Source organism: Vipera ursinii (assembly GCF_947247035.1).
Source record: "Vipera ursinii genome assembly, chromosome: 2".
Lineage (NCBI taxonomy): Eukaryota > Metazoa > Chordata > Lepidosauria > Squamata > Viperidae > Vipera > Vipera ursinii.
Genome location: NC_139513.1, coordinates 272,231,209 through 272,253,758, shown reverse-complemented (window position 1 = coordinate 272,253,758; position 22,550 = coordinate 272,231,209). Strand labels below are relative to the sequence as shown.

Genomic DNA, 22,550 nt, shown 5'->3' with positions numbered 1-22,550 from the left:
GTTGCATCACTTCTGTTTTACAGAATTGAGAAAATTCTTTTCTGAGATCCTGCCTGCTACAAAGTAAATGTGTTTTTAGAACTACTATATTATCCATATGCTAATTTATAAGCATTTTTCCACTCATAAATTGATAGTCAGACAATGGTAATGTTATTTGGAATCCTCAGTGACTCTTCTTCCCACAACAGAATCACTAAAATGGTCAAATTAACCTATCAGTGGTTCTACAACACACAGACATACTGATGCAGTTTAAAAAGGCTTACTACTTTGAGACTATAGAGCCCTACATACTTTCTCTAGGACTTTGATTTCCTATGAGTCTTTGTGTTACCAAATTATTGACAAAAAATCACACTATCATTAGCTTCTTCTCTGCTGGCTAGAAAAGCAGCCACTGCAGTCAATCACTATTTGAGAGATATGTTCAGTGGTAGCAATCCCTGACAGCAAGAATGTGTCAATCTCCCAACTGCAATATATAACCCATAAAAGTAGAGTTTCATAGTCTTATAGAGCCAATGTTTCAATAGCAATTTTAGAAAACAGGCATTGAACAAAATAATCAATATAACTTAAAAAAAGAGATTTGAGCAGATAGAACTTTTTTTCTGTTGTTTGTTCTACTATCATTGATTTAAAAAAGAGATGAGTTATTGGTTTGACTTAGGAGGACTACATCATTTCTATTATTTAATAAATTAGTTTAAGTAATAAATTGTAGTTGGAGACTTGGCAAGTACTCACTATCAAATATTTGAGAGCTAATTTGGTGTAGTGGTTAAGGTACTAAACTAGAAACTGGGAGACCATGAATTCTAATCATACCTTTGGTTTGAAGTCAACTGAGTGACTTCGGGCCAGTTACTGTCTTCTCAGCTCAAGGAATAAGGTAATGACAAACCACTTCCAAAAATCTTGCCAAGAAAACTGCAGGGAATATTCCAGGTGGCCGTTGAAAGTTAACACTGACTTGAAGACTCATACACATGTGTATGCACACACGCGTGCACACAAAGACACACACAAATATTTAAACAATTGCAAGTTATATACCGTATTTTTCGGACCATAAGTGGGGGGGGGGAAACGAGGGTGAGTCTAATGGTCCAAAGGTGATCTGTATGGCCAGCCCCAACCTCCGCAAGTGGAAAGCAAGGGAGATTGCCAGGAGCACGAATCGGCATGTGCTGAGAAACGCCGATCTCGCGCTCCTGCAATCTCCCTCACTCTGTTTCAGCTTGCTTTCTGCAAGAGAAAGCCAGGTCGCAGGGCCGCCTCCGCGGGTACTGCTCTAACGCGGAGAGGGAGAGGCCAGTCCCCAAGTATCATTGATAGATCTTCTCCAACTTCCCTCCGGTGCTTCATGAAGAGTTAAGTGGGCGTCAGGTTTCTTGGTAAAAATGGATTTGGAAGGAAGGAAGGAAAGAAATGACAATGGGAAGGAGGGAAGGAGGAAAGAACAAAGAGGGAGGGAAGGAAGAAAGGAAGGAAAGAAGGAAGGAACAATGGGAGAGGGAGGGAGGGAGAGAAATAGAGAGGGAGAGAGAGAAATAGAGAGAGAGAGAGGGAGAGAGAGAGAAGGAGAAAGAAAGGGAGGGAGGGAGGGAGAGAAAGGGAGAGAGAGAGAAGGAGAAAGAAAGGGAGGGAAATAGAGGGAGAGGGAGAAAGAGGGAGAAATAGAGGGAAAGAGAAAAATAGGGAGAGGGAGAGAAAGGGAGAGAGAGAAAGAGGGAGAGAGAGGAGAGAGAAAGAAAGAGGGAGGGGGAGAGAGGGAGAGAAAGAGAAGGAGAGAGAGAAATTAAATTAGTAACATGATTGTTAAGTGAATCTGGTTTCCCCACTAACTTTGCTTGTCAGAAGGTTGCAAAAGGTGATCCCATGACCCTGGAAAAGTGTGACCATCATAAATATGAATCGATTGCCAAGCATCCAAATGTAAATCACATGACCCTGGGGATGCTGCAACGGTCATAAGTGTGAAAAATGGTCATAAGTCACTTTTTTCAGTGCCGTTGTAACTTTGAGCAGTCACTAAGTGAATCGTAAGTCGAGGACTACCTGTACTTTATCATTTTTTTCCTTTTTTTGGGGGGGTCAAGTTTTTGACACCTTGCTGGGCGACTGGTGGTACTCGGACATTGCCTTGTCCTAAAAGTGGTACAATGGATGAAAAGGTTGAAAAGCCCTGTTTTAGTATACCGATACTATTTGGTTCAGAATATTTTTTTTCTTGTTTTCCTGCTCTAAAAACTGGGTGCGTCTTATGGTCAGGTGCGTCTTATGGTCTGAAAAATATGGTAGTTAGTCTGCTGCCTGGCTTTCTTCAGTTTGGCACCTATTATATTTTCGGGACTGCCAACTTATTTGCTGTTCATAGAATGATTTTAATTGATTTCATTGTCATTGCAACCAATCATAAGCCAATTGGAAGACCTTCCATCTACTTTACATGCAGCAAGTTACAACCTCAATCTCTTCAAATAATTCAAGAAAGACTCCTATCTTAAATTTGGGAGAATATTTTCCCTTCAGTGCAAGAAACTGAATGAATTACAGGTTCTGATGTTCCTACATTTGTATTCTTGCCAAATCTGATAACAGAAAGTTCCATGCATTTGTCAAAAATAAAGGATGTGTGGGTGTATATGTGTGCATTGCTGTTTCTGTTATACCACACATATATTGAAAACCAGCAAAACATTTACTGGTTATATGGAAGATCTACAATTTGAAGCTGAAGAAAAACTTGTTCATGTTGATGTGTCTCATACTAATCTAGGGTCTACATGTACTCTAATTAATTCTTCTCTCTGATTGTCTTTAAGGTCGCCGAGTTATCCTCCACCAGGCTGTGGAAAAAACAAATCAAAACTGAAACCTGAACAAGATGGTATCTCAAAAACCCACAAGTTATTGAGGAGGACTTGTTCTAGCACAGTTAAAGCTGAGGACTCGTGTGTGGCAAAATCTCACAGAACCTTTGGTCGCTCGCTGTCCAGCGATCCTAGGGCTGAACATGCAATGACCATTAAGTCACACAAAATGTTGAACCACTCTTGCTCTGCAACCATTAAGCAGGATGAAGGCATCACGTTAAAGTCCCACAAACTGCTAAATAGACCGTGCTCTGGGGATATGCGATGTGAGCACAACAGTACTTTGAAGCCCCACAAACTTTTAAGCAGGTCTTATTCCAGTAATCTTAGGATGGATGAATTAGATGGGTTGAAGAACCACAAGTTACTCAGCAAGAGTTATTCCAGTGCCCCCAAATCATCTAAAATGGAACTTTTCAAAGAACCCACAATAACAGAGGGCAGGAGACTCTCTCTTACCTCAGGGCTTATTGGTATCCTAACACCATCCACATCTTCGCCATCGCCATCTGCTGTGCGTAAACTGTTTTCTTCTGTGAGCTTTTTTCCTTCCCACATACTTTTAGAATGGTTAAATGAACAGGCATCTTAGGAAGCCAGAATATCTTTGTTTATAAATTTGGAACCACATTAAAAAAAGTTGAAACTTTAGGGGGAAAAAATATTCCTTCTACATATCCAAACTTGGTACACATTGCAAGCCTTAAGCATCACTGTGCAATTCAGTATGATGGCCCAGTTACCTTTGTCAATGAATGACCTGAGATTTTATGGCTGGTTTATGAGTTTTGTGCACATTTTATATTAATTTTATTTGAAATTATTTGAATATTATTTTCAGAATTGGCAGGTAACTTGATCTGAATTACCAGTTCTTGATCTATACTGCTAAATGTTGCTGAATTAAACTATAATTCTTAGGAAATATTGGCTAAGAAGCAAATGCTAGAGGGTTTAGAGGAGATAAAATGAAAGGATATGCTACTATACAGGTTAGACATTTATTGCTTTACTGTGTATCAATTCTGGATGGATGGATTTTTTTCAGCAAGTTGTGTTTGTATGCTGTGGGTGGGTGCACATGTCTGTATCTAATGTCTGTAAGTTATGATTGTCGTACACTAATTCATACATCCAGAAGATTTTTGGCATTTTCTCATTATAGCGATATTTAATGGAGTTATTATAACCAATCTTCCTTCAGACATTACATTGTTTCATACACAATGTACTCTAGGAAGTAGCTCTCACAGATATACTAAATAATGCCACAAGGTATAATGGGAAATTCTTAGTACTAAGAATAGAATGGTCCACCTTCTTTCCTACAGTAAAAGCAGAAATGATTACTGAATAACCTGTATCATGTCTTACACTAAACAATCCAATTTTATTTTCTCATGCTATGAACTATTATGTCTTTGTGGCAGTTAGTATGTACAGGATATAATATGTGAATGGAAACACACACACACACACACGTGTGTGTGTGTGTGTGTGTGTGTGTGTGGATGATATTAGCATACATAAAGCAATATAATCCCTATCTGTAACAATTGAGGAAAAAGATGGCCTGCAGTTTCCAGCACTGCCAGACAGCATAACCTTGGTCATATTGACTGGGATTCATAGTCCCAGTGCTTCTGGAGCAATGCTTCTCAACCATGGCAACTTTAAGACATCTGGACTTCAACTCCCAGGATTCTGGGAACTGAAATCAAGACCTCTTAAAGTTGCTAAGGTTGAGAAATAATGCTCCGCAGGAGAGAAAGTGATTTAGCCTGGAGGGAACTTCAGTAGTGTGCATTCAAGTATGATGGAAGGATCTCTCTAGAGGTACACTATTGCTGGGTGATCCATACTAGAATTACTACTAATTACTCCTAAGATGCTGATGCATCGTGAATAGTTGTCTTTGCATCACTACTATAATCTTTGCAGCTTCTAACCAACTGTGACCCAAGAATATATATGTATTGTTTATTATTCCATGAAGTCAGAATAATAATGTAAGGGCAAGCTTGAGATAGTTCATTAGTTTGAAGAGCTGAAATAAGAGAATACCACAAGAAAGTGTTCCACTTCCTAATAGGAATTTTCTTATCCCATAATGTTTTCCATAAACTATTTTGTGGTTCCCCACCCTACTCCCAAGTGATTGTATAGACCATGTTCAGGTGATTGGGATACACCTCCTGATATTTCATCTTTTCTGCATTTGAAAATATTGATATTTCCTTCTTTTTCTCAGCTTTGGCTACTTATATGTCGACACTCCCTAACTGAGTTATTGTAGGGAGCAATGATGCATATCGATAGTATTTTTAAAAAGGTTTCTATAGTATGTATTTATTTATATTTATAAATCCAAGTTATTATTTTTCTTACACGAGAAGGTTTTTCAGCAAACCCTCCACTTTCAAGGAAGAAAACATTTTTTTGGACAAACAGTTAAGGAAGACACACAAAAATATATAGTCTTCTTTCTCTTCCACCTGCTGCTTCTTTTTTGTCTGAGACCTCTACTGCTCACAGCTCACACAGAGCTATGCAAAACTACTCCGGAGCTTTTACTTCCAGAATTAATCCACAGATCAAAGCTAAGGGTGCTTCTGTCCTTTGGGAGCAGAGGAACAGGCTTCATAAAGTTTCCTAGTCTCATTTGATAAAGTCTCTTTCAGAAGTCTTTGGAAATCTGTTTCAGACAAATAAATGAATATAACTTGTGCAAGATTTTGAACTTCCTTGCGCACTAGGGCTGACTTTGGTTTCAGGCTTTCTGGATCTGGACTCACCTCTGCTGAAGAAATAAGCTTCTTTGGGCCAAGGTGACACTTTGTTAAGCAAATCTTAGACAAAATCAAATTTGTGCTTTAACTTCCTAAGTTAATTGAATTACATGCAGTTAATAGAATTACTTTTCAAATATTTAACTTTATACCCCTTCCATCATGTTAAAATTAGAAATAAAGAACTAAAGGATTTTTTTTTCAGCCATAGGTAACCAACCTGACATTTCAGGTTGTGTTCTTCCAGTATAAAAAAAAAGAAAGAAGGAGGGAGGGAGGGAGGGAGGAAGGAAGGAACTTATTACATATTAGAACACTAGTTCTTGTCACCAAATATGGTCTGGATCGGAGGAACAAACTCCAAACTCTCAATAATTAACAGTGATGGTAATGGAATGGGATCTTATGTATTCAAAGCATGTGCCTAACCAGTATTGGTCTTAAGTTTCTCTTGGGGTTTTATTATTGATGTATATTGAAATAGCATTTTGAAAAGGACAGATTGTTTTCACTTTTTTTGCCCCTTGGAAATGAATTATTTTCAACTTTTTCCCCTAGTGCATTGATAAATGAATGCACTGGGCACAGAACTACTTAGAAAGATCCAACTAAATTCCAGAGAAATAGCAAATGGTTCTGGATGCCCTCTGGGAACTGAATACTGTTTGCATGGTTATATTATAAGTAATACTAAATTATATCAAGGCTTATACATATTCAAACTTACAGCATGATGTTACTTTTTCTTTGTTTTTAAACAGCCAAATTATGGTGCAAAATCTGTTCCTATAAGAGACCACGGCTTTCTTGTGCAGGTAGGTGAGAATGCCTGATGAGTTTCCCAAACTTGGAGGAGGCTGAGCTGCTTATTAATTATTTTAAGCAGATTGTATTATTCTCTTTTCTGTTGTTCTCAGACAATTGAGTTTGCTGAGCAGAGGATACCTGTACTAAATGAATATTGTGTAGTTTGTGATGAACCACATGTATTCCAGAACGGACCCATGCTCAGGGTAAGCTCAATAAACTTCACAATAAACTATGTAATATGGTTTGATATGGGTGCTTGTGCTTCTTTAAGAAATTTGCAGGGGAGGATAGAGTAGAATTATAATTCACATCATCTGCCACAGATTTAAAGATTGATTTATCAAGCTTGTCATGTTCTTCATTTGGATTCTGTGATTCTTAATTTGAGGCAATGGAGATAATGCATATTTGAAACTGAAATAAAATTATGGTTTGAACAGATAAGATCAGTTCTTTTGTACCAGTGTAATATTAGATACAGGAGCATAGGACAGTGAAGTAAGCAGATACACATGCCCCTACGTGCAGGCTATAGTCTTTTTTATTGTGGATTTGATGGAATAAGCCTGGAACTTTTATGTGTGAGATTAATGGTCACTTCTAATTCTCAACTAGTTGGTTCATTCTATTGTGGTAGTAATTCATTATAAGTTGAGAATCTAGGTTGATAGTTTAGCAACTTTGCAGATCAGTGTGTGTGGGGACAGACAGAATTAAGCATGGTTCTATTCAGTTAATACTTGGATTGAAGACCCAATGGACAGTTCACATCATTCCCAGGATCTTCTCATAGTAGTGCGGATAAGAGAGCCTATGCATATTAGGTGGCTGTTTTGTATGATGGACTGTTTGGCATTTGTCTTAGTCCATCCTTTAAGGTGACTGCTTCACTGAATCTCAGTATATGGCCCATCTTCCTGAAACGTAGTTTCATGCGCATACACCATAGGTAGACAGCCTTGGATCAGCCTTGATAAATGCTGCAAAGTTCCCCCTTCTCAAATTGTATCTTTGGTGCATGTTATGAAGAAGAAGAATGATGCATTTCTATGTGCATTTGAAAAAAACTGAGAGGACAAAAAGTCCTGCCCATTGGTTCACGTCCTTGAAGAATATTAAGTGATGAGAAGGAAAAAATAATGATGGACAGGGCTAGCTACATTATGTCAGAATTCTCACATGTAGTCAGTGAATACATTATGAATGAATGTCTCAAAATCTTATATTAGTAGCATAATATTAATATTACAATATTTCAGCACTAACGCTTTGTTGAAAATGTATTCTGCCATTTTTCTTCTTTCACTTAAATGGGGGAAAATGCTTTCAAGTTTTCTTCCAGAGGAAAAGAAAGATTTGGTGAAATCATAAGGCATCATAAGGTCTTCTTAAATACCCTGCCACAAATCTGACTTCTATTCCAAAGAAAAGCTATCTAGACTTACAACAGTTGGGTTCTCAACTTTCTCTTGCCATTTTCCATCTCTGTTCAAGCATACCTTTCTGAGCTATAGTCATTTCATTTCTGCCTATTGGGAATAGTTTTTTGAGTGAAACCTGAGGGAGACCAGAGCCTCATTTCAGCTTCTTAGCACATCACAGAAAGAGTGAGCTAGCTGTTGCCTTCTCTTACGATAAATAGCTTCAAAAGAATCTCAGAATAACAATGAAGGCGATTAGGAATTGAAGAACTGAGAGTTTACAGCTGGACCTAAGCAAGGAAACAAACAAACAAACAAGGATTATTGGGGGGAATAGTGTTCTTATTCCCACCTCTTACATTATTGGAAATAATGGAAATAATAGGACAGTTTTTCTGTAATACATGGTGTAATTTGGAATCCAGCATTGATGCCTTGCATAATTTCATTGAAGTGTAGGGTTGCAAGATTCCCCTCTCTATTCTGCACAAAGTAAAATAACCCTTAAAGGAGAATATCTGTAACTCAGGGTTGAAATCGGGGTTCAAATTCTCTTATGTTTGTAGGATTACTTTACATGGGGTCCTTGGTGCTCTCTAAGTTTATTTTTTTTTTTGCAGATGTTTCATTACCAAAACTAGGTAACATCATCAGTGCAATGATGATGTCTAATTTGGGCAATGAAACGTCTGCAAGAAAACTACCAAGCTTAGAGAGCACCAAGGATCCCTCGTAAAATAATCCTACAAGCATAAGAGAATTTGAAGATTAGACCTTAATTGTAAATACTTGACTATTTGCAATAAATCTATATTAAATAAAAATGAATCCATTTATTATTTTCCACTGTCCTTATGGATTAAACAAATGCATACCCTTAATTCCCATCTGCTGAATTGCTGTATCCCAAAGAGAAGCTTGGCAAGATTTGGCTTCTGGATGCTTGTGGGACCAACCATATCAATGATGATGATAATGATAATAGACATATGATTTGATGATCAAGTAGCTAGAAATAACAGGAGTCAGTAGAAACATGAACAGTTTTGTGCAAAGATCAATGGCACAATGGAAAATGGTGTTCCTGGTGAATGGTGATAGACTAGGAGAGGTTGATATAAAGAAAGGAATCTTTCAGGGAGACTCATTATCACCACTACTGTTTATTATTGCACTAAGTCCTTTGACAACCATACTGAACAAGTCAGGCCATGACTATCAAACATCAAAAACATTGCCAGGCAATCCCACTTCCTTTATATGGGTGTTCTGAAGCTATTTGGGAAATATAATTGCTGGTCAACACTGTCCATAAATGCAGCCAAGATATTGCAATGGAATTTGGACTGGACAAATGTGCCACCCTTATTAACGGGAAAAGTAGTGAAAACTGAAGGAAACAAAATGCCCTAAGGAAATAATAATATCAAGAGTTTTGATGAAAAAGATCTATAGAAATCCCTAGGCCTCCTTCTAGCTGACATCAAGCCCACTGAAGTCAAGAAGGAAATTAGAAGTGAATGTATTCTGAGAGTAAAGAAGATCTAAAAGTCCAAATTCAGTGGAGGCTATGCCATCAAGCCAATTAATACTTGAGCAATTCCAGTCATTAGATACACAACTGGAGTAGTAGACTAGGCTCAAGCAGAATTAAAAGCTGTGGATATGTAGACTAGAAAAATAATGACAATGAATCTTGCCTTTCATTGATGAAAAAATGTTGACAGACTTCTTAACAAAGAGCACAGGTTAGTGTGGAATTTTGCAAGTACACCAGACAATTGAAGAAAAGAAAAGGTCATTGGAAGAGTACCTGAAGGAATTGAATAATTGTACAGTACTACTATTGAAACTAGTATATCTTTTAACATCAAATACAACAAACATCTATCTATTCCAAGTCCTTGGGAAGGGCTTGAGAGCTAGATAAAAATGTCAAATCCAGTCTAAACATCTGACTCACCATGCAGTGAATCATAATAATATTCAGATTGTACAAGTAGATCACACAGACTGATTATAAACAATGATATAAGACAGCTGCCCAAATGATTTACTGGAACATCTGTAAAGATTATCAAGTGCTAGCAATGAAAAAAAAAATAGTGGGAACATAATAGAAATTGTTCTAGTTTAGCATTAAACTCTCTAAGTAAAATAATTATAATTTGGGTATGCAAAGTAATTATTTCTAAACATACCTAATAGAATTATAATAAAATGATATATTTAGTGAAATAAAAACTTTTACCAGTCCAAGTTCAAAATCTTTGTATCTGAATTTCATGGCCAGTATACAAGTAGTTCATGATTTATGACCATAATCGGACTGGAGTTTCTGTTGTAAGTCATTATGATGGTAAATTGAGTTCGATGTGATTTTATGACAATTTTTATGGTGGTTGTTCCAAGAGAATCACAACAGTCATTAAGTAAATCCAGTTTTCCCAGTAGTCTTTTTTTTTTGCCTTTTTTACTGGAAATTTGGAAAAAGAAATCAGTAGAAAGAGTCACAAATCGTGATCACAAGATGCAGCAACTGGTTGTAAATGCAAGCCAATTTACAAGTGCCAGAATTGCAGTCACATAATTACGGGAATGGAGCAACAATCATAAGTGCAAGTACAGGCCATAAGTCATTTTTTTCTGTTATAACTTTGAACCATTGTTAAACTAACAGTCATAAGTCAGGGACTACCAGTATGAGGAAGATTATCCCCAATATATAATTTCTCACCTTGCGATTACAGTTCTTCCTTAGTAAGATTGCTCACTCTTTATTCTTTAACTTTAGGGTAGAGATATACCATCATTGAAAATGAGAGAGAATAGAATAGAATAGAATAGAATAGAATAGAATAGAATAGAATAGAATAGAATAGAATAGAATAGAATAGAATAGAATAGAATAGAATAGAATAGAATAGAATAGAATAACAAGAGTTGGAAGGGACCTCAGAGAACTTCTAGTGCAGGGATGTCAAACTCAATTTCATTGTGGGCCGCATCAGCATTGTGGTTGCCCTCAAGGGGCCGGGTGAGTGTGACCTGGGTGGGTGTGGCCTACTGGGTGGGCGTGGCTAGAGTGCGTATGGCCTACTGGGTGGGCATGGCCAGCTCTACATCGTTCGCATCAAGAGTGCCTATGGGGGCCTGGGCAGGAGTGGGACAGATCTGAGGGTCTCTGGCAGAAGGAGGGTCTCTGGGCCAGGGCCAAGGCAGTGGGGGCCGTTCCCTCACTGTTTCCAGGATGGCTTCGCGGGCCACATGAAACCACTTCGCAGGCCAGATCCGGCCCCCGGGCCTTGTGTTTAACATGTCTGTTCTAGTGTAATCCCCTGCTCAGGCAGGAAACCCTATAACATTTCAGACCAATGATTGTCCAATCTCTTCTTAAAAACTTCCATGGTTGGTCCATTCACAACTCCTGGAGGCAAGTTATTCCACTGATTAATTGTGCTGTCAGGAAACTTCTTAGTTCTAGATGGCTCCTCTCCTTGTTTATTTTAGACAGTTTAGAGACAGTTTGTTTTTTGAATTGGAACCACATTGTCAATGCTTCCAATATAGACAGCTATTATAAAATTCTTCTTTCCTCTGTTTAAATAGTGACTGTTGCTCTTCTTAATTTAAAAAATAGTGTTTCACAAACTCCAATCTGGTACTGGAGAGTCTATACATGGATGCCAGGCAGCTAAACTCAGTCCCTCCCTCTCATTTTCTAATTGCTGGGCTTGAGAAAAAATAGGGTTAAGTTGAGGGCTGATAAAAGAAAATTGCCCCAATTCAAGGTTCCTGAGGGTAGAAATAACTTGTGATAATGAATGGCAAGTTGTGGGTAGAATATGGAGTGGAGCCAGGGTTAGGGTCTATGCTGGGGACAGCTGATGAAAATGTTTCTTTAGCTTGTTCAGACTGATCCTAGGAAGCCAACTGTAATAAATCATCTTATTCTCTTAAATAAATCTTATTCTCCAACTAATTATATGACATCTGCACTACATTGACCAGTTGGACATTTTTTAAATTTATATTTTTTGTATGGTTTGGACTAGAAGACTTTTGTATTTATTTATTTATTTATTTATGGGAAATGTTGTGGTCTCAGAGATTGGTTTTAGCAACATTTCCATGGAGGAACAACTAGGGGGAAGAGGTTAAGAGACTCCATTGCAGCAGTGGCTGACTGCAAGATAGATTTATCTGTTTCAAGCTTGTTTTAAGATCAATTGTCATTCCTTGGGGAGAAGTGTCAAAACAACTGAGATAAATCTTCCTCAGCTTCCAAAAACTCATTTGAAGCCTGTATCTTTTCTTTAATTGCATAAGATATTTTTTCCCTGTATTCTTCCTATTCTGACCTTGAAGTTGAAGAAGTTCTCCCTTTTTACAGATAGTGGCTAGTTATGTTTAGGAGCTCTAGAGCTTGTAGCATCCTCCGTGGCTTGGCTGTCCTCCCAGAAATTAGCAAGGACTGGATGCAGCTGTTGTTAAATTACACATATTGGCAGAATGTAAAGCCTCCTTAGAAAGTTAGCATTATCCTTTTAGATAGATGGCTGCTAGGAAGCTGGGAGATTTCTTTAAGCTCATTAGAGTATACTTGCAAAACAAAGAAGCTTTTTCAGAGAATTTTTGTACAGTCTGTACATTTTATGGCTTAGAGGTAGTTTTGGAAACATATGAATCGCTATTTAGTTCCATAACCGATTGGGAAATGTAGTTTTCCATTGAAGACTTTTAATACATCTCTTTTTTTATTGGCACTCAGAAATTGATCAAATGTTAGCAACCAATTCTTAACAACCAAATCCAAGTCTCCCATTTAAATTACTCCTAATATAAATGGCATCCTCTCTTGCCTATTAGATCCTCACCTTCAGAGACAGGGCAATCATCCCAGTCTAATGATGGATAATAATTATTAACCAAGGTTACAAGGAGAGAAGGAAAAGGAGGGAGAGACTTTCATGTAGCATGCTTAAAACTGGAATTAGTCTTTTATCTTTGGTTGCCTAAAAGTCATTGCAACCTTATATTGTTTGGAATTTTCTCTCTGTTGCATCCCAGACTTGCTTTTTCCTTTTTGATCTTTTCATCTTATTTCTTACTCCTGCTTTAAATTTTTATCATCTTCTGTTAGCAATTGAAATTGTGTACAAAACTCTACTATATCCTCAGATTTTAAATCTACTTGATTAAAACTAAGATTTGCCCGAGTCCCTCTCTATTCCATCTCTTAATCTTTGGAATGAAGAAAAAAAATGAAAGAAGTCAAAAAGCAGTTTCATAATTTCCCTTCCCATTTCTCTTTCAAAATCTCTGCCATGTATCTGCTTTTCCTTAATTAGGAACGTGCGTATACATTTTCCTTCATGGGCAGAGATGAAGACGAAACAAGAAATTTTGAAATCAGAATCCAACCCAATGAGTTAATTGCCCCTTTCCCGTGTTTCTGTTATGTCAGTTCACTTTTTTTAAGAAAAAGAGAGATGAAAAGAAAGAATGGGTGCAAGTAGTTAATATTTAATCCAACTTCGTTCAAAATAAACAAGTGCTTGGTAATGTGAAGTCTGGAATTATGACATGCTAAATAGGAATTGGGGAAAAAAGAGGAAGAGACATTTAGGTGTTGTGTTCCTTAACTTGTAGCCTTTTTGTGGCTCTTTTGGAGGTGAAGCTAGGCAATTGAGTTGTGTTCCTTCTCTTTTAGTTATGGATATTCTCAATACATAAAGCTATGTTTACGTAATAAATCATACTGTGGTCAGTTATGAGTCAACACTATCCTGATTCACACAACCTGTTTAGATAACAGTTGTGGAATGTAGTCCAGACTTCCAGGAGGCAGGGAGTGCATTCTACAGAATCAAAAGGCCGCAAAATTTGTGTGGGAAGAAGAGAGTCAAAACAGCCCATCCTAGGAGTACTCAGAGTATATTTTTAATGGTTTAAGTAGTCTGCTTTAATTTGGCATGATTTCTGCCTGTAAGTGAGGAACAATGAAAGAAACTGCTTAGAAGAACCTCATCATGTCCTTCTTGGTTTTAGAGCCTGACATCAGTACACAGTGCAGTATATTCTTACCACACAGTGATTCACAAACATTCCTATTAGCCTAGCATAGTAGATTGTATGAATGCAGCCATAGAGAGGAGGGTTTATAGTCCATTGAATCCATGGTGACAGTGCTCTGGTGAAATGCCTTTTTCTTTGCCAATCTCTCTTTATGATCCCTTAAAGGTAAAGGTAAAGGTAAAGGTTCCCCCGCACATGCGTGCTAGTCGTTTCCGACTCTAGGGGCCGGTGCTCATCTCCGTTTCAAAGCCGAAGAGCCAGCGCTTGTCCGAGGACGTCTCCGTGGTCATGTGGCCGGCATGACTAGACGCCAAAGGCGCACGGAACGCTGTTACCTTCCCACCGGAGTGGTCCCTATTTTTCTACTTGCATTTTTACGTGCTTTCAAACTGCTAGGTTGACAGAAGCTGGGACGAGTAACAGGCGCTCACTCTGTTATGCGGCACTCGGGATTCGACCCGCCAAACTGCCGACCTTCTGATCGACAAGCTCAGCGTCCTAACCCACTGAGCCACCGCGTCCCTTTCCTATGATCCCTTAGGATCATCCAAATCCTACATCAAGATAAAATCTTGACCGCTACATTTTCTTTCTTTCTTTTTCCTATTCTTCTCCCCTTCTGGCTATTGGCATTTGCAAGCCAATTGGTTTGTTTGTTTATACTATTTACATGGCTGCCTGTCTCGATACAGTGACCGCCGAAAACATAAATACTAGACCTATCAGTGGCATTTGTGGAGATTGGGAAAGAGATGATTGGGAAAGAGATGATCAAAATAAGCAAGAAGGCAGTTAACTTAAATGCCCATTCAGAACCACATTTAACCAATGATTCAGACTAACTCAGTTCAGTTGATATATCTAAACCATTTCGATAATCCAAATCAAGTTAAATCAGTCTGGATGCATTCATAAACATTAAAAACACTTGTGCCTGTGAATGAAATGTATTCAGACTTGTCCAAACTAAATCATTTGACAAAGTCAAATATTCACATAAGCCAGAACTCATTTTCAGTCATTTATGTAGCGGAATAAGATTCCTTTAAAATGATTGATTCCTGAATCTGTGAAGCCTGCCACAATTATTTTTCTTCCATTTGTGACATGACCTCTACAGTGCCATCTTGTGTTGAAATGTCAGGACACTTTTCTTCTTTCATGTTAAAATAGATTAACAGCGAAACTCACAAAAATGCCACAGAGCCAAGTAGTTCTGAGATAAGGATATGTCTGATAAAGGGTCAGATATAATTAATTGTCTAATTAAAACATGGTCTATAAGGTAGAAGGGGTAAAGCGGTAGCTCAGCAGTTAAGACATTGGCTTGTTGACTGCAAAGCCAGCAGCCCAGGTTCAAGACCCAAGTGCCATGCTCCTGTGCTCTTGCCAACCTAGCAGTTCGAAAGCATGTAAATGCAAGTAGATAAATAGGTACAATTACGCTGGGAAGGTAATAGCATGATGTCACGCTGGCCACATGACCATGGAAATGTCTTCAGACAGCTCTGGCTCAACAGCCCTTGAAACGGAGATGAACATCGCCCCCTTGAGTCAGAAATGAGTAGCAGAGTAAAGTCCACAGGCAATGCTTTACCTTTTTTATTACAAGATCAAAGACTTCTGATTAAAACTACAGGTCATACTAGCTCTAAATTACTGTTTCATTAAGTGTTGTTGCCTCTGACAAAAAATATGATTTATTTTGCTGACAGTAATCACTGTTTTCAATTGGCACAAACTGTTGTTTGGTTTTCCAAATGGTGGTTGTCTCTTTCTTTATACTTTTTTTCATACTTCAGGACTTTTTTTTAATTATTTCTCCAGTCATCTTTGCTGCTCTCCACTGAACTAGTACTATTTTAGCCATATCCTTCTTAAAGGCTCGGTTTTTCCAACTCTTCCTCAACAAGAGTTAATTGGGTCTGATCTTTTTACCCTTAAAAATTCTGCTTACTGCAGACAGCACCTCTGGGGGACAAATAGCACTCATGGGCAGGGAGACTTGAGAAGGATATTTACCAAATAATAGATGCAGAAGAACCAATCTTATTCTTATTTGGTCCCACGGCTCTCTTTTCTCAAGATGCGTGACTTGCTTTTTTAAACTGTGTAATACAAAAGCATGCAGCTTCACTGATCCTTTGCACAGTCTTTCATGGGATGAAATATAATACATACAAAGAGAAGACTAATGTAAAGCGTTTCAGAGCTGAGTTAACTCTCTTTTGCTTCAGTTTCCTACTTCCCAAATATGTATCTGGGCTGTGTTCTGTTTTGCTTTAAACTGTCCCCATTCCTAAGGGTTCTTTGAAGGCCAAAGAGAAGGTAAATTTCAGTGTTCATGCTTTTATGCACTCAGGTTGTTTTATGGTGTTTTCGGCATAATGTTAGTATAGATTGGAACTGTAGCTTTCTTATAGGATTCCTATGTGCCTTACCCTTCTGTATCACAGCAATTTGTCCAGACAGACATAGGGTATAATTTTCATTTTGTTTTATTTGGCTTTCTGCTTTTATTTAAAGGGCACTAAGATGCACAGCATCTCTCTGGGATCTGTTTAACTTTGTCTGAATCTCCTAGAAGGAAGAACTTTCAAAATTCTAGACTATCGTAAATATTAAATTTATCGCCTGCCTTTAAAAATATACATATATAAATCCAAAGCACAGTGCTTTAGTGATGCAGTTTTCAGACAGAGAGATAAATTATTATCTCCTAAATAAGGCATGCTGAATTGTAACTTCCATTGTCTCTGGGTATGGTTGATCTGTAAAGGGTCCACCGAGTAAGTCAAATTCCTTTCTGACAGCCTGTCCCAGGAAAAGACAAAATAAAAGTAGCTAAAATATTGTTTCATTAACAGAATCCTTACATAAACATTTCTATCCAACTAAGAAAAACTGAAAAGGAAAAATAACTCAGAAGAGACATTCTAGTTTGGTAGTAGAGCAGGCAAAATGAATTACTTTTTATACAAACTATTGCATTATTTAGTTATGGACATATCTTGTGGTATAGTATATGTAATGTTTACCATGCAAATACTCTTATATACATATATATGTCTGTGTCGCCCATCTCTGCCACTTTCTCTTCAACCTTTGGTCATTCACTGGCATAAATGCCTGAAATAAGATTTCAAGTTTGTTCACCTGAATGTACTTAGAAAATTCCTTACAATCGGGAACTTTCATTATTAGGATTTCCAATTGCAGAAAGATTTCTAACCAAATTCAGCTGAACACATGTCACATGTCAAAACTCTCTTCAAACATTCATATTTTATCCTTAAATGTCACCAGGGAGAATTGAGATGCTTCATATTTTTCACATCTTTACAACAAATGTGTTAAAAATGCAGTACCTGAGAGATGCAGAACATCAAACCAATGTGCTCCTCCTACCAGTGACCTATTTACAGCCACACAAATGAAGGGGGCTGAATATTATAATTGCTATTGCTTTCCTTTTCCATACTGAATATTTGGAGTTGTTAAGTCAACATTTTTTATCCTTAAACACCCTCTCTAAATCGCGTCTCCAAAAGGGGTTGGGGGAGGCAAAAATGTAATTCTTGATGATTTTATAGCAATCTATTTACAGCCCCCAGCTAGAGTTTGATTCCACAGTGCAGGCTCCAGTTTGCTCACCTTTGAGAGCAATAATATCAGCCATCACTAAAAATAAACCTTCCCTGCTTCATCGTGTGAAATTGTAGTCCTGTATTTTAACTATTTTCCTGGTCACCAAAAATAATAAGGACTTTAAGGCAGGTAAAACTGCATACTGAGGAAAGTACAGAGTAGTGGAAAAGAAACCTGCTTCCTGCCTTGGCAAGATAGGTAGCAAATAAACTTAATAAATAATCAAACATGGCTGTTTCGGTAGTGTTCTTTTCCAGCCTACGACCTGCCCTGTTGGAATGTCAGGGACAACCCCTTTTTATATTCAGTAGGCTGGAACTAATCCAACCAAATTTATTTACAAAAGCTAAACAAAAAAGTTCAAACGAAAGTTAAACAAATACAGACCAAGACTTTATCAGAAGCTCTTCAAATGGTTGCCTTCAGCAACCAGCATCTCCCACACATTCCCCTTTTAAACAGCAGTCTGAAGGCGTGGCTTCTCATTGCCTTTTCCCGAGTTTCCTCATTGCTTTCCTTTGCTCAGTTCTGCTAGATTGCCTCCTGCTCCTAGCGTCCCTGAACAAAGCCAGCTGTGCATCATCTTTTTCCAATCTTTCAGGCTCACACAGTTGAGTCTGAGGAGGAACAAGATGGGAGGGGCCTGGCTGAGAGTTCTGCAGTGTATCAGAACCTTCCTCTGACACCAAAGGCTCTCCACACCCCTCCTCCTCCTCCTCTTCCGAATTGTCCGACTCAGCTGCCGAAACCACAGGCTGACGCTGAATCACAACAGGTAGTCTCTGATAGGATCTTGGGTTGCCATGTGGCAGTCAACCAATAAAAAGAGATTATCAGTCATAACTGCCTACTTGCCTGTCTTCCTTAGTGTTCAAGTTCATATATTTTACAAAATATATGTAGAAGATATATATGCTTTCTACTCTTGAAGTGAAGTCCTGAAGAGCTTAGGGATAGAACTGAAATATGAAGAACAACCAAATGGCCTAAATTGGGATTTCTTTCACATAAGCCAGAAATAGACCAGAGAACCATATTTGTGTAGTGTTCAAGGCATCAGACTAAAAAAATGGGAGACTGTGAGTATCTTTCTTAGGTAAATCAAACTTGTATTAGTTTGTCCAACTATGTGGTAGTCCACATAGGAGCATAAGAATTTGGTTAATGAAAAAAATAATTTGGAGTAGTGGCTTGTGTACACACAGTATCTGTCTTAAAGGAAAGTCTCCATAGGTATGTCCCACAGGCTGCAGGCTAATTGCAGGTGGTATTGTCCCTTGGACTGAAAGGCGATCAAACTGGTCAGTCCTAGAGGAGATCAAACCTGACTGCTCTTTAGAAGGCCAGATCCTGAAGCTAAAACTCAAATACTTTGGCCACCTAATGAGAAGGAAGGACTCACTGGAGAAGAGCCTCATGCTGGGAAAGATTGAGGGCAAGAGAAGAAGGGGACGACAGAGAATGAGGTGGCTGGATGGAGTCACTGAAGCAGTAGGCGTGAGCCTAAGTGGACTCCAGAAGATGGTAGACAGGAAGGCCTGGAGGAAGATTGTCCATAGGGTCGCGATGGGTCGGACATGACTTCGCAACTAACAACAACAACAACAACAATTGTCCTATGAGAACCAGTTCTGCCTATCTAGCAAGGCAGCTATCTATAACTGTTCTTTAGTATGTTGTGCAAAATTGGTCCTAGAATTGGGAATAGGATCTTCAGTTTGCAAATAATATGTTCTACATCTCATTGTAACCTTTCCCTAAAATGTTGTGAATCTCAGTGCCTGTTTTGTCTTCCATGTTTGTAAAACATACTGGATTCATTTCCCTATTAAGCAGACAGTTCTCTAGATGACAACTTCAAGACTGAGCCACTGAAGGTGAAAAGATGGCCAACTGACGACATGCAGAGGGAAGGATCTCTGAACGGATTTTCCCTGGACTGTAGATTTTTCAACCAACAGAAGGAACCAGCATTCCTTCAGTTTATATGAGTCTCCTGGGTTAGAAAGAGTCCTAGAATGATCCCACAAGATCTTCTGATACAGAAAAGGTCTGCAAGTAGCTTTGAAGCAGCCTATATGCCGAAAGCTGCGGGGCAGGGATGCAATCAGTTCATTGTTAAAGTATCAGCCATTTTGGAATTTATTTTTCAAATGGACAATAAGTTGTGCCTTTCATTTCTTAATCATTTTTAAGGACTATTAATCTTTATTAAGCTAAAAGAAGCTCTTTTTAGTCACAGTCTGTTATTCCTTTTTGAAGATCTGCACCATTTGGGGGATTTCTTCATTGTTAAACAACAAGGAAGAAGGCTGATGAATGCAAGTTAAATAAGAAAATGTGGAGTATCTTTTTAAAAAATGATGGAGAAATATACGGGCAGAAAGTTGTAATTCTAGTTTATTATTTTTAGTAATTTGTAGCTTGGTTTGCTTTGCTGCGGGTGGCTAAAACGTTCCGATTTTTATGATTCCTGATTGGCCAGCAATTCTTAAGTGACTTACAAAAAAGCTATTCTTTGACTAAAGAGGGAATTAAGAAGATGGAGGAGCAAATTATTAGAGATGTATTTGAAAAATCTTTAAAGAAAATCCATCAGTTCATATATCAGGTATGCTCCAACGATGTTAAAAACTACTCAAACTCCTTCAGAAATGCAGATGTGTGTAGAAAGTTACCAAACCACCGAGGCAATTTCACAAGTTACTGACATTGCAGAGGACTCAATTGCAATTTTGGAATATAAACCTGACACCAATTGTTATTATAATGGTTTAAATATAAACCTCCCGACACAATTGAAAAAAGAGCTCCAAGCAAATCTGCAACTTTTAAAGAACAAGTTTGGAATTTTTTTTCCTCATGGACATTAACAAGGTTTAGAAATGCTTGAGAAAAAAAGCTTATAACTACTTGACAAACATTCCAGAGAAGAAAAAGATGGAAGGAGAAGACAGAAAACAAGCTGAAGGAGTGGCTTAGACTTAATGAGTCAATGGGAATTAGGATCGATTTTTATTGGTCTGATATTTGTAATTGAAAGTCAAAGTTTTAAAATGTATTTTTTTCTTTTATATATAATGCTTAAGTAATTCCTAAAGTTTGCAAAATATTATTGAAAGTGTATTTGAAAGTATCTATGCTAAGAGAAAGTTAAAGAAAAACATGCATTGGCTTAAAGAAAAGTTTAGAGTTTTAAAAAGGATGTATACAACAAGAAAAAAATTATTCTATGAGGGGGTAACTTGGAGGGAGTGTTGTACATTTAATGAGTTAATTGGAGTTGAAATTTTATGGGCCTGAAAGTCAACTTTAAAGTATGTTAAGAAGTTAAAAAAGATGCATTATAACGTTTTATGTTAAAAATATTTTTTTAAAAAAAATGTTTTAAAATGGATGGAAAAAAAGTATTTTCCCTTTAAGGTTAAAGAATATAATCTTAATCTTAATATAAATATAAATGATGATAGTTTATAAATATTATTAAATACAAATAGAAATACATATTATTTCCACACCAGGGAAGGTAAAGCAGAAATGGTTAAATTGATTGTTTTATTCAAAGAAGAGAATATATTTATTTATGTTTTTTTATTTGGATATCACTTCTGGATTTTGTGCTTCTGATGAAAAAATGAAAATTTTACTCTGATTTTGCTGATTAGATAGATTTGTTGTTATAGAAGTGGCTAGTTGTATACTAATGCAGAGTTCTCCAACATTTCCGGCTTTGCAGACTGGTGGGGGAAAGGGGGATGGTTCACACAAGTAGCCAGCAAGCACACGCAACTCCATTTGCAACTCCATTTTCATGGCCCAGTTGCAAACCTCTTATAGCCCACAGGTTGGGGACCTCTGTACTAATGTGTAAAAGTAAAAAGTTGAGGCTGTAATCTTGTTATTTTGTACTAACATAACTAAAATGCTAAAAAGAGTTGGAAGTCAACACTTTTTTCTTTGTTCCCTTACACCTCATATCTCTTTTTCCTTCTCTTAATTTCCTGTATTTTATACATCGATAAAACAATAAAAGTCACGAGATAAAAAAAGACTGAGCCACTGAAGTGCATCAGTCAAACTTTCCTAAAATGTGCCCCAAAGACAGCCAGTGAAGTTAATATAGATTATTTCATTTGGTCTAGACTGCCATGGTACAGTGAGTTAGATGGTGTTAGGCTTCATCTGCTGCCTAATTCAATGTAACATAGCAGATGAGATATATCAAATGAGCAATGCTGTATTGGACTTGAAAGATAATGGATCTTCTAAAACCATCACTGCAAAAATATTTCAAGACTTGAAATATTTTCAAGTGATCATATAATCACTGGGACTGCAAGTAGAGGAAGAGGAGGAGGAGGATAATGTTTTAAACAAAATTGATGGAAAAGTTATTGATGCAAGTACATGCCCAGTGAAGCATTTATTTTAAGAAAAAAAGCAAATTCATTTTGTATTTTTTGTATTTCTGATGGTGCTAAACACAATCTGTTGTTTAGCTTCATTTCTTTGCAAAAATGACTCAAAGAGCAAAGTAAGATTAATTTCACTGGTTATCTTTGTAACGTGAAAAACAGAAAACATCGTGATGATAGACTATTCAGTAGTTCACTGTAAGATATAGTCCTTTTTTAAAAAAAAATGGCAGATAAATGATATCAGTAGCAGTAATCCATCTTGAGCTCAGCAGGATTATCTATGTCCCTGTTTTACTTTGCAGATAAAGCAAAGTGCAAGAACGAAATACTTATTTTGTGTGTGTGTGTGTGTGTGTGTGTGTGTGTGTGTGTGTAAGTTTCTTAAAATGGCATCTTTTTGAAAATCACACAGGCTTACCTGAAATTCATTTTGATTTGAAAAATATTGGTACAAATGATGGGCAATGCTCTTCCAGTATCACAAGGAACGTCTTCCAACTCAAA

General features: G+C 37.5%; 1 protein-coding gene across 2 annotated transcripts in view; it reads left to right on the top strand.

Annotated features, from left to right (window-relative positions):
- Nucleotides 1-22,550, top strand: part of PARP8 (poly(ADP-ribose) polymerase family member 8) — a 189,829-nt gene that overhangs the window by 138,560 nt on the left and 28,719 nt on the right. For both annotated transcript variants that reach the window (XM_083355535.1, XM_083355534.1), the window contains exons 12-14: nucleotides 2,832-3,396; nucleotides 6,433-6,486; nucleotides 6,589-6,684. In XM_083355535.1, the coding sequence (XP_083211661.1) occupies nucleotides 2,832-3,396; nucleotides 6,433-6,486; nucleotides 6,589-6,684 (715 nt within the window). The remainder of the gene's footprint in view (nucleotides 1-2,831; nucleotides 3,397-6,432; nucleotides 6,487-6,588; nucleotides 6,685-22,550) is intronic.